Genomic DNA, 16,027 nt, shown 5'->3' with positions numbered 1-16,027 from the left:
AATAAATGATGGGGACATAGTTCTTTGCCAAACTAGAATGGAACAAATCATGTGAAAAAGGACAGAACATTATATAAAAGGAAAAATGCTTATATGTAGTTTTTCACTATATATATATATATATATATATATATATATATATATATATATATATATATATATATATATATATATATATATATATATATATATATATATAAAAGGACATAAACCGTCTTACTAAAAACATAACATACCATGCTGCCTTTACTTCTTATTTGTTAAAACATAACATACCATGCTGCCTTTACTTCTTATTTGTTAAAACATAACATACCATGCTGCCTTTACTTCTTATTTGTAAAAACATAACATTCCATGCTGCCTTTACTTCTTATTTGTACATGATTACAAGATACAGTATATTTTATTTAAAAGTCCAGTTTAATGATCTATAAACTGAAGATTTAGCATTTTCTTTCATTAACAAAAGCACAAAATAACCTCCTTCCAAAGAAAAATATTTAATATGATATTCAGAGCAGTTAACTGTAATTTAAGCACCTACCCTTTAGTTTCGATTTGATTGTGTGTTTCTCCGCTGGCATGCCATAGTAGTTCATTTTGTGCCTCCAGCCTGGAAACAATGCCAACTTTGACAACTCTCTTTTTATAGAATTGGCTGTGTAAAAATACCACATCCATCTAAACAATTTAAGTTAAAGATTAACTAACATAAGTTGAAACACACAACATACACGATGTTGACATTTAATACAATTTTCAAGTCTAAGGTTAAAACAGTTCTGTAGAGCTTTGCAGCTTTAAAAAAATATATTTTATGATAATTACGCATGTTTTTGACTTATTTATTTGTGTTGTGATTTCAATGTGCCTTTCTTGTTCTGTACATTGTAATTTCTTTGTGTATCAGATAGGGTTGACAATGATATCAAAAATCAGATACTAATCCATACTAAAACTAATAACAAAACAAGATATTCGAACAAATATCAATACTGCAAAAAATCACATTAACAGGAAAAAATTTGAGCTTTCTTGAATAGCATTATCAGAACAATTATATAATCTCATGGTAACATAAAGAAAATAGTATTACTTTGTGCATGAAAATTATATTCTGTTACTAAAAAGGAGCATATTTTATCTTCATTGTGGTATTGTAATCTGTATCGAGTACTGAGTAAATTCCTTAGTATCAAATTCAAGTTTGAAATTTTAGAATCGTGACACTACTTTGGGTATAGCAAAAGACGAATCTGTCAACTCGACAAATCTGTTTTGCTGCTCATCTAAGCTGCTTCTTCATTTCTGGTCGGATTGCTGGTGGATACTGCCTTATATCTATCTGAAGGAAGATATACACTACAACTTCATCTTTTGCTATGGATCAGACCTAGACGACTGAGGGTTTACATAAACACTTCTTTGTGTATGAATTGTACTCTACATCTGTCTCATCAATGTAATTGTTGTTTCAGTGCTGAACCAGTTGGAGGAGCTGCTGAGCGACATGAAGGCAGATGTTACCAGGCTACCCGCCACCCTGTCCCGTGTCCCACCCATCGCCGCGCGGCTACAGATGTCCGAGAGGAGCATCCTGAGCCGACTGGCCAGCAAAGGCACAGAAACACATGCTGCTCCGGTCAGTAGTCATTCCTCTCTAATCCCAGTTCAAACCTGTGCCAATTGCCAACCAAAACACAGCCCATTATATTGTGTTATATTGTCACTAAATCCTTGACTTATTCAGCACATTCAGCTGCCAGCTTACATAACTCTACTTCCAAAAATAATTAGTGCTACTCTTTGTGACAGCCCATCCCTCCTGGACCCTACGCCACCCCTCAAAACTACGGAGCACCTTTCACCCCCGCACCCCCCAGCGCCCTGCACCTTGGAGGGGCCAACTACAGCCAGATGCCGCCCGGATCTTTCATATCAGGTCAGTCAGAGGCAGTATTCCATGGACCATAAATAATTGGAAAGTTCTGCCGACAATCGTATTTAAAATCTAAATGCGCTTATCTGCAGCATCAAGCAGCACACATCTGGAGTCCTTACGTTTGAAGTTCCTAAAATATATGCTTTGTTTATATTCTGTATGCATGTGTTTGTGTCTTTGAGGGGCATTTTTGCAAAAGGCAAATTTTAACAGTCAGTAGTTATAATAAACTTCACTATGTTTTACTAACACAATCATTCAAAGATAACAACATGAGAGTTGTTTGATTGTCTTGGCATTTGACAGCAGTAGATTTATGTTTCTCCCCTAAAGAGTTATGGCAGATAACTATTACTGTGCCTGGCAACGGAACTGATTTACGAGGGCACTGAGTTTAACCCATTATTTGTCATTTGAATACTAAAAAATGTGTATGTGTATGTCTGTTAAGGGGGCTAGGAAGAACCATGATTGAAACATTTTGTAAATAATAGAAGTTACCAATATAAATCCCGTTTTTATTACAGTTATATCAATACATGTTATCCATCAATTTATGTTGGAAAATACATTGTAATGCTATTCACAAGTTTGCAGTCTGCTCTTCAAAGAGGCATTATCTAAAATCAGTCTGTCTAGATTGTTATTGTGTATACCTGTAATAGCATAGCAAAAGCACTGACAGCTTAGTAATAGAAGTCAATTGTTTCAGAGCTTTGGCACTGTAGGTCAAAGGGTTTGATTCTACAACTGGATGCCATAAATCCACCCACAGTCTATAATTACTATATTTATTGTTACTTTTTGAATTATATCAACTGCAAGGAATGCTAAATGGCTATTAATATCCAACATAATCACCACAAACATAACATAAGATTACCAGTGACAACATACATAACTAGAACAGTCCTGTGAAGTAGAACTTGAAAAACAAAGTACTTTTAGTATTTTTTTCAGAAAAATGTTTGGTGCAAAAATATGTACACTTTAAGGTCAACCTCTGTGAAGCAGTGATGGCTAGAAAAAGAATCCCAACCAGTAGCCTTGAAAGATTTGGGGGCTGCATGTCAGTCAGCTTGCCATAGTGAGCGTTCATTACATTTGACAGTACACAGAGGAAAACTGTCTGGACTTGATTACTTGGCATGTGATCATGGGCTAAATCGATCCAAATTGTTGCTTCTTTTTGAAGCTTTAAACCGAGTACTTTCGCCTTTATATGGTCATATTGTTGTGGAGAAACAAAAAGTGAAAGGCAGACAATGGAAAAGTAGTACTAAATGTGCTTAGGTTTCATTTCAATAGCCAGACGTGTGGAGAATGCATTTACCTGACAGCTTCCAAAGTAGCCTTATTTAAACACCTCGGGTCGATACTTCAGCTCCCGGAGCAGCTTAGTTGTGAAAACCTCAAAGTCCAGAGAAGCCCCATAATCAGGAAAACCATCTGCAGCGGGCGCTCTGAAGTCACTGCCAGATCAACACCTGAAATAGACATTACCAAAACCCAACACAAACTGCGCGGGTGCGTTCAGACGCTTCATCTCGTTACATGTCCGGTGTCTAAACTCACACAGCACATAACACAGACACATTGTGCAACAGTGAGGGGCTGTCTGGAGGGCTATCAAATGTGTCTACTGCATGCTTGCATTATCATGCCTCTTTTCTCATGTGGAGCGCTACTGTTGCTTTCACTTATCTTGGTAAATACAACATATTACCCAGAGGTCATTAGTTTATTCAGTTGTACAGCTCTGTGGTCTGTCAAAGCTTCAATACAATTTATTTTCTTAAAGTTAGTTTGATAACAGCATATGGTCAACAGACTGTGCTTGTGTGTCAGTGTTTGCAGATGTTTAGATAGCAGAGATGTTACAGAGATAACTAGTAAAACCCGATATCCCCCAATAGCCTTACCCTGAAACCACAGCAGCCAGCTCTCCCAGTGCAGCGGTGGCCCCCCTCGCTCTATCGTGATTTATGTAATTGTAGACTGAAACATCTGTCAAAGACATTGCATTTTGGAAAGCCTGGGCCTATCTCTGAAAATGTCATTATGCTCAGCCTGTCTGAGTCTGGCCATGCCAAGAAAACATTCGGACTTGGTGCCGAAAGTATTTTGAGAGGAAGAGAAACCACAGAAGAAGTTTGGTTGTGTAAACGCCATGTTGTGACTTGCAAAGCGGCCGAGGGTTGGGTTGAGCCGCTCCGAAATAGTCGCGTGTCCTGTCCATTCACTCTAAGGGGCCTCTCTGTGCGGAGGTTAGCGTCCTGAACTCTGGCAGCAAACGAGACCACGTTTATGGACTTGATTGGGATCACACTGGTGCTTGACCATTTAAGGCTGAGTCAGAAATACAGACATTTTCTGGGGTTACAATAACAAATGCTCTGATTGAGAGACCTCCTTAAGCGTCTCCTGAGAGAGGTTCTCATCTGCACTTGAGTACACAAAACAAATATATAAATATGCTCCGGCCCATGGTGCTTTTACTGTTTTAGCTCCAATGTCTGAACTTTGAACAGGCCCGCCTCGCAAATGAAGGACTATTTTGTGTTCCTAGATGGTAGTTGTGTAAACTGTCAATTATATTTTTGGAAAAACTGTTTCAGCCACCATTACGCCACACGGAGAGCCACACATCTGCTGTGTACACACCCCTTGACCTCTGACCTCCGCAGAGAGGTTGTCTAAAGTCCCTACGGGGCACTAAGTGTCTCTGCGACTCCCCACTACAGTCTGCCGCTTGTCTGCCCCCACAGAAGCCGGCGGCGGATCTTCGGGAGGGGTCTGCCCGAAGACCAAGGAGCACGGAGTGGGGCAGAGGCAACGCGTGGTCGACCTGTGGAAGGATGGCAAGTCAGAGGGGGCCATAGGGCTAGAGCTGAGGATGCCCAAGTCCACAGTCCACAGCATCATAGTGAAATATCGCCTTAGCAACACTGTGGAGAACCTGCCACGCAATGGACGACCAAAGAGACCCTGACAAGAAAATTCAGGAATGTAAGAGCATGCAAAAGCCAACTTAAAGGGAGGACATGTTTGATGGAAACCTGAATGCACCAGGACAAAGTAAATTGCCAAAACGACTCAAGGATGGAGCACTTTGACACAACTGGAATGTAAGGAATAAAAGGAGACAGTATAGACCAGAGGACAGCACCGCCAGAGGAAGTTAAAGTATCGGCAAAAGGAGCGGCAGCACTTTGATCTGTGAAAAAAAGAAAAACAAGCAATCTGAAGAGGAGTGAAGTACAGGCCCCAAGCTTTAATGATGTGTGTGGGGGGTGGAGGGGGTGAGGCAAAGCTACACTCAACTCCTCCAAGCAAGGCAATATTTACAAAAACGTCGCAATTTCACATCTCAAAACTGACCAAATATACTTTTATTATAAGATTCTCTCCATCACCTATTTTTGGAGACTTTTTGGCTTTTCTCCCTCTAAAGAGATTTCCCAGTGGATCAATTCTTCATGGGTCTGACAGAGTGAACAAGGCTGTCCCTGGCTCTGACCCTGCACTCCCTCATTCCTCCACTGTCCACTCCTCCGGCTCTCCCTCTCTCACACAAGCAGCCATTTGTGCACCAAGACCTCACACATGTCCTCAAAACTGCAATAATTTCACTTTTTGAATAACTTGGCATTATATAAAAATCAAAGTTCATCACCTCTTTTGATGACTTTAATTGTGGCATTCCTATGTTTTGTAGCAGAGATTTAAAGGTGCACAGCGTAACTTTTTTCTGCCATTTCCTTATCTGCTTGTTTATGTTGTTGCTTTGCCAAGAATATTTCACAATAGATGTATCTACCTCCACCAAGACAAGCAGGCAGTGTTGCCAGACAAAGTTATAGAGCAGATCTGTGGAGAGACAACCTCACTCACGGTAAGAATGCATGCATTTTTTAAGGCAATTAAAACACCAGTAATAAAATCTATGCGAGTACAAAGCCAGGCAAAGTAATAACATCTCCATGGCATGTACCCTCTTCCAATTGCTGGGATCAAGAATACATACTTCCCCATTGCTTTACAAAGATGTGAGTCTGGTCGCTGCTGAATCTCCCGAGGGTATCCATATCAAAAAAAATATCGCTAATTACGAGGAAAAAAGAAAAAAAAATCACTGAAGCATATTACCAGTTTTTACTGAATCAATGAGCAAAACATTAAACTCTGTTAATATGAAGTGAGAGAAATTTCATCTTGTTCAAAATGATGGCTGACCAATGAGCTCTTTCATTTCACTTGTGTCCTTGAAATAAACAAATCTGATTGAACAGCCATGTTTGAGGTTGGCTGTATTTAAAAACACAGAGATCTTTCCAGGCAACTCTTCCTCTAAAGTTACGCATTGCACCTTTAAAAATATATTAGTAGCATTTATATCTGTGATGTACTCAACATATAGTACTATAGCACTTTATTGAGGTAGCCTAAAGGGGAATATCACTTGACCAAAGAATCCAGACGAGTATCAGTATTTTATAATCCACTTTTTCTCCGAGGCTGCTTCTCCATAATTAATGCTCTGTCCCAGCACTCTCCAAGAAGAAGACTTTGAACCGATATCTTTGTTCAGACTTCTCCCGAGCTTCTTTATTGTGACAGAGTGATGGATTCCACGTTGGAAAATGTCCCCCCGATTGCCGAGAAAATAAAACACTCTGGACTCTGTCACGGTATTTTTTTTTTTTCCTTCTCTTTTCCAGCCCAGTGTTCGTACTGTGGAGCTGTACATCACAGTGACATCCCACAGTCGCAACAGCACAACCAAATCATCTGCTTCCTACTTTAGTTTTTAGAAAAGGCAAATCAGCCTCAGTGTACGAACATTTTAAAGGTCCTACATTACACAAAATAGATTCTTGTGAGCTTTAAGCTATGTTATATTGCTGTTAGCTCTTCAAAAACATCCAGAGTTGTGTTTTGTTTCATTCACTTATGTTTGAGGTTATAACAACAACAGTGTCATGTAGTGGTTGTTTTCAAGTTAACAGCTACCTTTTACCTATTACCACATGACATCACAAGGTGGAATAGAATGTTTTCCATTTGGGAGAGGAACTCAGCTTAAATATGCAGGATTTGTATGTTAAAAAAGTGAATGAAACAAAACAAAACTCCAGGTATGTTTTTGATGAGGAAACAACATTTTAAGATACATCAGAAAATGGCGCAATATAGGCCCTTTAAGGATAATGAGTGGTTTGTAAGCTGCAGCTCACTGGTATTTCCCTTTAAGCTGAAGGATGTAAAGTCCAAAGATGTGTGGTGGATGTGCGGCCGGCTCTGACGGTATACAGTACTCGTCTTGATCTGATGTTTATTTTGTGCTCTGTTTGGTTTGGTGAAAATATGCTGCGTTTAACATTTCAACAACATGACTCCAAAACAAAATGTTTTCCCCTTTTAAGCTTTTTAAGTCATGAAATCTGCTCTGCTATTCAAGTTTAAATTTACAGTTGAAACCAGAAGTTTACATACACTATATAAAAAGACACATTTGCTTTTTTTGTCAATGTCTGACAAAAAAATCAGACTAAACTTTTCCTGTGTTAGGTCAATTAGGATTACTAAAAGTATTTCTTTTTGCTAAATCCCAGAATAATGAGAAGATTTTTAGACTATTTTTCATTACTTTCTTCAAAGTCAGAAGTGTATATACATTTCATTAGTATTTGGTACCATTGCCTTTTAACTGTATGACTTGGGTAAAATGTTTTGTATATCCTTTCAGAAGCTTCTCACAAAAGTTGGCAATAGTAGGAACAGCAGGAAATTTGGCCCATTCCTCTTGACAGAACTGGTGTAACTGAGCCAAGTTTGTAAGCCACCTTGCTTGCCCATACCTTTTCAGGTCCCATAAATTTTCACCAGGATTGAGATCAGGGCTTTGTGATGGCCACTCCAAAACATTGGCTTTGTTATCCTTAAGCAACTTTGTAACCAGTTTGGCAGTATGCTTTGGGTCATTGTCCATTTGGAAGACCCATCTGTGCCCAAGCTTTAACTTCCTGGCTGATGTCTTGAGATGTCGCTTCAGTATTCCCACATAATGTTCTTTCCTCATGATGCCATCCATTCTGTGAAGTGCATCAGTCCCTCCTGCAGCAAAACAACCCCATAACACGATGCTGCTACACCTGTACTTCACAGTTGGAATGATGTTGTTAGGCTCGCAAGTTGCCCCCTTTTTCCTCCAAACATAGCAATGCTCATTATGGCCAAACAGTTCATCAGACCTCAGGACATCCATCCACCTATTCACAGGACATGTCTCCAAAAATTTAGATCTTTGTCCCTCTGTGTATTTGCAAACTGTAATCTGGCTTTTTTTATGTTTCTTTTGGAGCAATGGCTCCTACCTGGCAGGGTGGCCTTTCAGCCTATGTACAGTACTCGTTTCACTGTGGATAATGACACACTCTTACCAGCTTCAGCTAGCATCTGCACAATCACATCTTTTGCTTTTGTTCTTGGGTTGATACGCACATTTCGGACCAAAGCACAGTCACCTCTGAGACACAGAACCCGTCTCCTTTCTCAGCGGCCATTCCCATGGTGTTTATACTTGCATATAATGGTTTGAACAGATGAACGTGGCACCTTCAGTCATCTGGAAATTACACCCAAGGATGAACCAGACTTATGCAAGTCCACAATTCTCTTCCTGATATCTTAGCTGATTTCTTTTGAATCCCATGATGTTACACAAAGAAGCAGTATGTTCCTGGTGTGCCTTCAGATGCATCCACAGGTGGGTCTCTAATTAATTCAGATATTGTCAATAAACCATACCTTACAGTATGCAAACTTCTGACTTTGAGGAAAGTAATGAAAAATTGTCTTAAAAATACTTCTGTCATCATTCTGGCATTTAGAAAATAATTTCTTTAATCCTTATTGACCTAAACAGGGAAAGTTTTGTCTGATTTCATGTCAGACAGTGAAAAAAGCATATTTGCCTTTTTATATAGTGTATGTAAACTTCTGGTTTCAACTGTATTTTTATGGGAATAAATGTTTACATCAAATATAATGTGAAGATATAACAAGATATAATACTGCTTGTGCTATAGGTTCTAAAAGTCAAACAGTACATGTAGGCAGCTTGCCTCTAAAGTACAGTATTGCTGTACTTCATCTTTAACCTTTGCTAAGTAGGCAGTATTTGCACCTAGTGTAATAGGTCATGTTATACCAACTTTTTATCATGATGAAAGCTCCCTAAGTATTTCTCTCACACAGATTTTTAAATACACTGTATGGTCTAACTGGAAAATAGAAGCCTTGCTGTTTTTAGTTGGTGGTTGATAGTTCAGACTCACAAGGTTGTTTCTGATGAAAGGTTTTGGCATTGACGCACGCACGCAAAGCTACTCAGTAAATGCAGAAATTCAGCATTTTCTGCCAAGATGGCAGTGTGGGGCTCTATCGGATCGTGGGCTGGACCTACAGCAGAGAAAACAACTCTGCCTCCTGTTATAGACTTTTGTAGACTTTAGCTTTGTCAAACTCTGAGTGTTACTGAGTGTCTGTAAATTACTGGATTAAAGTGTTACTGTAAGCACAAGCACTGCCAGATAGAAATGGGACTATAAAATAAATACAGCCCAAAAAAGTCCTGTACAACTGTGAGGAGATCAAGGGACTGGTATTAAAAGACTAGAAGAGCCTCACTGTTCAGCACAATGAGATGCTATATTTATCCTTAGAGTAAAATTAGAAAATTTTCTATTGTTTCTGGCATAACACCAGTGAGTTTTACAATCTTCTGTTCTAACCTCAAATGCCTTCTAGAGCCTGGCCAGTGCCTCGTGTTCGGAGACTGATACTGAAAACTGATGACAGCATTTTAAGCTTCAGTTCATATAAAATGTCACTGGTCGTCAGCCAAGCCAGACGTTCATAATTAGTCTGGAGTCTTTGAGATGACGTTTCCATGGAGGCGACAGAACATGCCTATGAACATAGTTGAGACCATAGAAGAATCTAAAGCTTTGCATTCAGCCTCTGCTATTTTAGATTAGCCACTATGAATGACCTGATTGAAAGGGAGAGTGCTGAGACCAAATTCACCAATAAATATGTTTAAACTATATGGCATATAAGGCTGAGATGAAACGTGAATCGTGTTTTGGTTCTCTACTTGATGCAGTTCTATGCCCTGTTGGTCAGCCTCTGTTATGTTGTGACTGACAGGTGGATTTAACCAATCACTGTGAAGTATGGACTAACAGAAATGGCAGATGGATTTAATTTCATCTTAAAGGCAATAAAAGAGTTCAAGAACAGTAATAAGATTGACTCCTAGAGACAAAGCAGGCTATTTAAAGTGAAGCTCAGAAATATCCTAACTTGGTTCTGCTGTTTATTCCATTTTTTACAGTGTTTACAGTGTTTCCCATTAACCCTCAATGCAAGTCTGAGTAATATGTACAATGATTGATTCAAATGCTTAAATGGTAGCTAGATAAACTCCATACATTATCCAATATTATAATCCTTTAGTCTGCAGTGAACTCCAGCTCTCCTCATGTAAATCGCCTGCTCTTCCACCTTGGGTTGTTTGGCTTTTATCTCACTCCTGTACCTCTCTACCTCCCTCCTCTTCAACCCCTGTTCTGGCCTCCGCTGGACCAGTGCCACACGTTTTCCCAACAGCGTTCCCCCCTTGGCTGTGGAAGTGCGCACAGGCAGTGGTGGATGTCTTCAGCTTAACACAGCTCTTATCGTGCGTTTTGATCGGCACGGGGGTGTTACGGCAGTTTATTTTCTCCCGTGGCACTGCCGAGAGAAGTACGCTGAGTGTCTATTCTTGGCGTTGTTTTGAAAAGAAGCCGGCCCGCTCCACTCCTCTCTGCAGTTTCACACTACACTGCACAGACATGGGAAGATCCAATCCTTCACTGTCTTGTTGCAGACTTGTACCAAGAAGTTAAATTATAAGTTGAATTATACTGAAGGTTTGAGATAACTGCCAGCCCCACTAGGGATCTTAAGTAGTGCTGTATACTATTATCAGTTTATGATAATAGTACAAATGGCATTTAATGTACATAACAGTGTATGTAATTATGAAATACTGTATGACTGGTTTCTGATTAAAATGTACACAACATAATTTTAATTCGATTATTTTACTGCTTTATCTTATGAGAACTGTCTCTAGACTCTGTGGAAGTACAACAGCAGCAGGAAGTACAACAACAGTGTTCATCTCTTAAAAAATAATGTTGGAGGATATTCTTTACAATTGCAAGATAGGGTCAGGTCTTTCACCAAATGATAGACCAAGTGATATAATGTTTTAGGCAATTTTTTATCAGTTCTACTATACCATTCCAAAATATGCAGTTTGCAACAGAAATGGAAGACTTATGTGATAGTATTTCTTTATTTATTATTCTCAAATATTTTTGTTCTGTCTGTACAGTTTCCTTAAATAGTCAAGCCTTGTCATCAGATGTTCATGATAAGATCAGAAAACATTATACCACGCTATATGTTGATGTTAAACAATGCATTAAATTACACTGTTGAAGTTGTTGAAATATTTGACACTATAGAAGGACTTTGTGCTGTGCTGGCCAAAGCCAACCATCCCAAACAGTTCTTTTGATATAGGCCTGTTGCATTAACCAATTGTGTGATGAAAATTTTACTACAATAAATTACAAAAAAATGTGTTATTGATAAACAGTTCAATTCTCTTCTGAATGTTGCTTGTTACGCCCCATAAACAAGTATATACAAGTATATCTATGCTTCCTCTAGTTTCACTTTTGACAGTTGACATTTTTTCTTTTGGGTAATCAATCAGCTCTAGTCCAACAATCTCAAAAGCTTGTCTTTACCTCTTATTGCCAAAGCTGTGAGCCAAAAACCAAAGATGGCCACCTCAAAGCTTGTTTGATCCTAGTGGTCTCAATGGATCAAAGAGGATTAGACCAAAACTGTCAATCCTGTTTATTGTGGGCCACATCTTGATCTAATATGTTTCAGTTTGACAGTGTAGATTCTCTCTTAACCCACCTCTGATTTGCTTCTAGCTGTTTGAGAAATGAAACCAAAACACACTTATATTAAATCTACAGTCCCATTGTCACTTTCTGTACTGTCTACTGCAAATTAACTGATTATGCTTTTAAGAAATGATTTACTGTTGTCAATAGTGTAAGGCCAAAATGAATTGAACTCGAAAAATGGGTGCACATTTGAAGTCATCTGGTTTTCACAACAGTGTTCCTCAAACTGTGGTATACAGATTTATGTATTCAAGTAGATTCTAAATCCCAATCACATTGTTAGCCTCATTATGAATTGCCAGTGTTTGAATGTCTATACTGTTAGTGCTCCTTACAGTGGTGCCAAATTTATTTATTTATTTTACTGTGACCCAACATCTCACTGCTATGCCTGTTACGCTGTATTATAATGACAACACTTTCGTTTCAACATTTGGAAACTGGATCTGGATGCAAACATATGAAGAGTCAGTGGACAGATGTATCACTGTACTGCACTCATTTTATAGAGCATACGGCGTTCTTCCCTGTCTGTAAAGTGGAAGCAGAGAGTTGGACTGGCTGAACTTAAATCTGGTGTTTATTTGTCATCCCACAGTGTTGAACGGGCCTCCCATGTCTGTGAAGAAGGAACGCGAGGCCGAACTTCTCATCAACCGACGGGAGCAGCGCAGCGGAGAAGTCATCTGTATCGACGACTAAACCCCGCCCCCACACAGTGTTTAACCCATTGACTGACCGAAGGCGTACCTTGTTTTTGATTGTACTAGCTCCTATAGCCGACACTTTTACAGAGCTGTAGATTTGGGAAACAATTGTTATTATTTTTTTTAGCACTAACTGGTACTCCTTCATGAAACGCAGTATTCCCACGCACATGTGCACTTACTGTCCGCGCATACAGTCCATCAGATTCTTGTAACTATCTCTGCCTCAAACCAAGACTCCTCATGATGACCAAGGCCTCCAAAACGGGCTTGGCGCTCCTCTAGAGATGCTATTTACTAACCTCGCCTACTTGGAAACATCTTTCCTTACAACTCAACAGGAAACTGCATGATAATCTCTCCATCCCTCAAAGCATGCTCTAAACACAATATAAAGTAAAATAATCATAAAAATAACAGCTGTGCCTACAATTGTTTTAATACTGTCTATTTTTTCTGAGATGCTTTTACTCAGTCTTGGGAGTATTTGAGCACAGCGCCTCCTTTTTGCATTTTTTCAACGGTACTTATAGATAAGCAACGCAAGGTGTAATAATTTTGGATTTCCTGCTGCCGTCCCGCAACACTCCACTCTTTGCCATTTTGAATTTCATCCTTGTACAGAGCTATGAGGTATCTCTGGGGCTACATGGCAAACGTGCCAAGCCTCAACAATGCTATTTTTCAGAAAATATCTCCTATGAATGTTTATAACCTTTCATAAGTAAGCCAGTGTTATCAGACCTACCCTTCTACACTCCTCAATGCTATGTTTTCCAAATTTCTATTACTTTCTACCAATCCTGTGATATACTTTGCATATTTAAGCATTTGTGATTATCTCTTGTGTTTTTACTCTACACAGTTCTGAATATTGTTGTCGTCGATGTTGCTGTTTTATTCTTGTTGCTACTATTTGAGAAAGAGCTTCTACCAAAAGAGACATTTTTTGTAACAATGTGTGCAACAGGATGCACTTAAATTTGCCATGTTTGTTCTATAACTCCAAGAGAACGAAGAAGTTGGCCTGTAACTTCAGAAGTGGATATTACACATTTTTTTTGCTTACATTTTAGATTTGGGGCTTGCAAATAACATGTATGAAACTATGTAACCCTAAAGGCTACTATAAGCAAATAAAAATGTATCTTATTGAATTTCAAGTATTATACTTAAAAATCCTAGGCTGGAAATCCATTTTATACAGTTATCATTAAAAAGCGCCTTAATAATCATAGCTGGAAATGTAAGTCATCAAATTAATTTATGAACCTGATGTCAATTGTAAATCCTAGTGTAGTTTCATTTAATTTAACTAAAAGTGTCGAAGAGTTGTTCCCATTCCCATGCGTTTTGCACGGTTCTAACCAGGAAATTCAGTCCAATTTCCGAGGTTGTTGCAACCCCCGAGCTAAAATGTTGCGTCGCTAAAACGAAAGCACTTAGTTCTTTTTCTCCATGTTTCTCCTTGTCGTCTGGGCAGGATTTTGTGTTCATTTCTGGGTATCTTGTGTCACTGTGTATGTAGTGATCAAACGATGAGTGACAGTGAAAACATGTCAATAATGACGCATCTTTTATTTTCTTTTCCTTTTTTGGTTTTTAATAAAACTGAATGAATCAACTCAGAGGCTTTGTCACTTCTTTTCAGTTCACTGTAGCCTGCACTGCAAAAACATCTACTTATGTTAAACTAACAGCACTCACAGCAGTAGTTTTGTACTTGTTCAAAACTGTTTGTATTGTATATTGTGTTTTTGTACCAAGGGATCTCTGGTAGGTACACAGAATAATCTGTCATCAGTGTGGGAAGAGTACTAATTATGTAAGGTATATTTTATTCTATCCACAGCTTTGCAACAAAGTCTGGAAGATCTCCTTTGTGTCACCCTCTTAAAACATGTTCCAATTTGAACTCTATAAAGGCTTTTGAGGTTAATCAAACATTTGTTTACAATGAACTATGTAAGTCGTTTAAACTGTGCCTGAAAAATAATTGTCTGTTTTGGTGCAACCGTACAATGACATAGGGTTTGACACATGTGGTGACAGGAAATTATTAGCATTTTCAGCACATCTAGAACTCTGTACTATAATTCAGGTAGACTAACCTCTTAAACTATGTAGTTTAAAAGGGGGCTGAATAACTATGCAAGTTGATGGCAAATGTTTCACATTTTGTAGCTGACAGTTGGTGGCACTTGAGACCAGATGTCAGCACTCACATTAAGCTCTGCTCCACACTAAACTGATTAGTAACTGCAGATCAGGGAGGTGGTATCATGTGCAGAGAACACTAACTGTTCATGAAGGAAGGGAATCATTTTTGTGAGCTTTCTTCAAACTGTTGATGAATGATAAAACACTTAAAACCCAAGCTATGACAATGAACAACACATTCTTGTTGTTTCTTTTTCTTGTACAGCTACTGGATTAAAAGCATTATAATTATTATTATTATTTATTTATCTGTTTTTTATTTTGCAAATCCCAAACTAAATCCCAATTTGCTTTATCAAATTCCATTGTTTTGGAGAAAGCTTTCAAACAAAACACTGTTTATCTTAGTGGTTCTCTTCAACATTTCACACCAAGTACCACATAAAAAAATATATTTAGTCTTCCGAGTACCACCACATCTAAACTGAATCTATAACAGGACTGAACCAGGTCTAAATTAGAACTACAGCATTGCTACAGAAGTTCCAAACAAGGACTAAACCAAAGGAAGTGGAATGTGGATAAAATTTGCTCTAAATTAAGTTAACATTATAACTATTGGGAAATTGCACTGTACAACCAGAACAAGTATCAAAGTTTGAGAACCACAGATCTTGCCTGTCTGTTGCCATCACTACAGGAACTGATTCCTGTCATGGTCAGAGGCTGTGAAGATTACTGTAAGTCAATGCCTTCATCCCATATTTCAATGATTTGGATCTGTGTCATTGTTTATTTTGTTTCTTTAGCAATCATAAAGATGGTCTACAGACAAAAGGGCAAGCTATGTTTTAATACAGAAGTGTTGGTTGTAGTTATTTAAATAGAGATAAATATTAAAACTGAAACCATGCCATCTGTGGCCATTTTAAACAATGCTTTCTGTTCTGTTCATTAACCCTCACTGCAGGTAAATTGACAATAATACATACAGGTAAGAACAACTGGTTTATTATACATGTGCTTTAAAAAAGTAAAAAAGAAATCTGACTTTACGTACACCATTATACAAAAACATTTTTACACAGACTTTACAAAATGCAATAAACTTTGACATTTCATTTCAAATAGAAATAGGAGCAGAAGTGTGAGTGGCTGAGGAGAAGGGAGCCATG

The 16,027-nt window shown here is 38.4% G+C and overlaps 1 protein-coding gene across 6 annotated transcripts in view; it reads left to right on the top strand.

Annotated features, from left to right (window-relative positions):
• chd3 (chromodomain helicase DNA binding protein 3) overlaps positions 1-14,316 on the top strand; it is a 41,162-nt gene extending 26,846 nt beyond the window's left edge. For 3 of the 6 annotated variants that reach the window (XM_055228809.1, XM_055228808.1, XM_055228806.1), the window contains exons 38-40: positions 1,482-1,645; positions 1,819-1,945; positions 4,714-5,139. In XM_055228809.1, coding sequence (XP_055084784.1) covers positions 1,482-1,645; positions 1,819-1,945; positions 4,714-4,937 — 515 coding nt within the window. In that variant the 3' untranslated portion in view covers positions 4,938-5,139. Of the gene's footprint in view, positions 1-1,481; positions 1,646-1,818; positions 1,946-4,713; positions 5,155-12,583 lie in introns of those variants that run through there. The other 3 variants (XM_055228810.1, XM_055228811.1, XM_055228807.1) reach the window with 3 other exon arrangements.
• The last annotated feature ends 1,711 nt before the right edge of the window (positions 14,317-16,027 follow it).

This window comes from Periophthalmus magnuspinnatus, chromosome 18 (assembly GCF_009829125.3).
Source record: "Periophthalmus magnuspinnatus isolate fPerMag1 chromosome 18, fPerMag1.2.pri, whole genome shotgun sequence".
Lineage (NCBI taxonomy): Eukaryota > Metazoa > Chordata > Actinopteri > Gobiiformes > Gobiidae > Periophthalmus > Periophthalmus magnuspinnatus.
The sequence above is the reverse complement of the archived record's forward strand: the minus strand, read 5'-3'. Positions and strand labels throughout refer to the sequence as shown.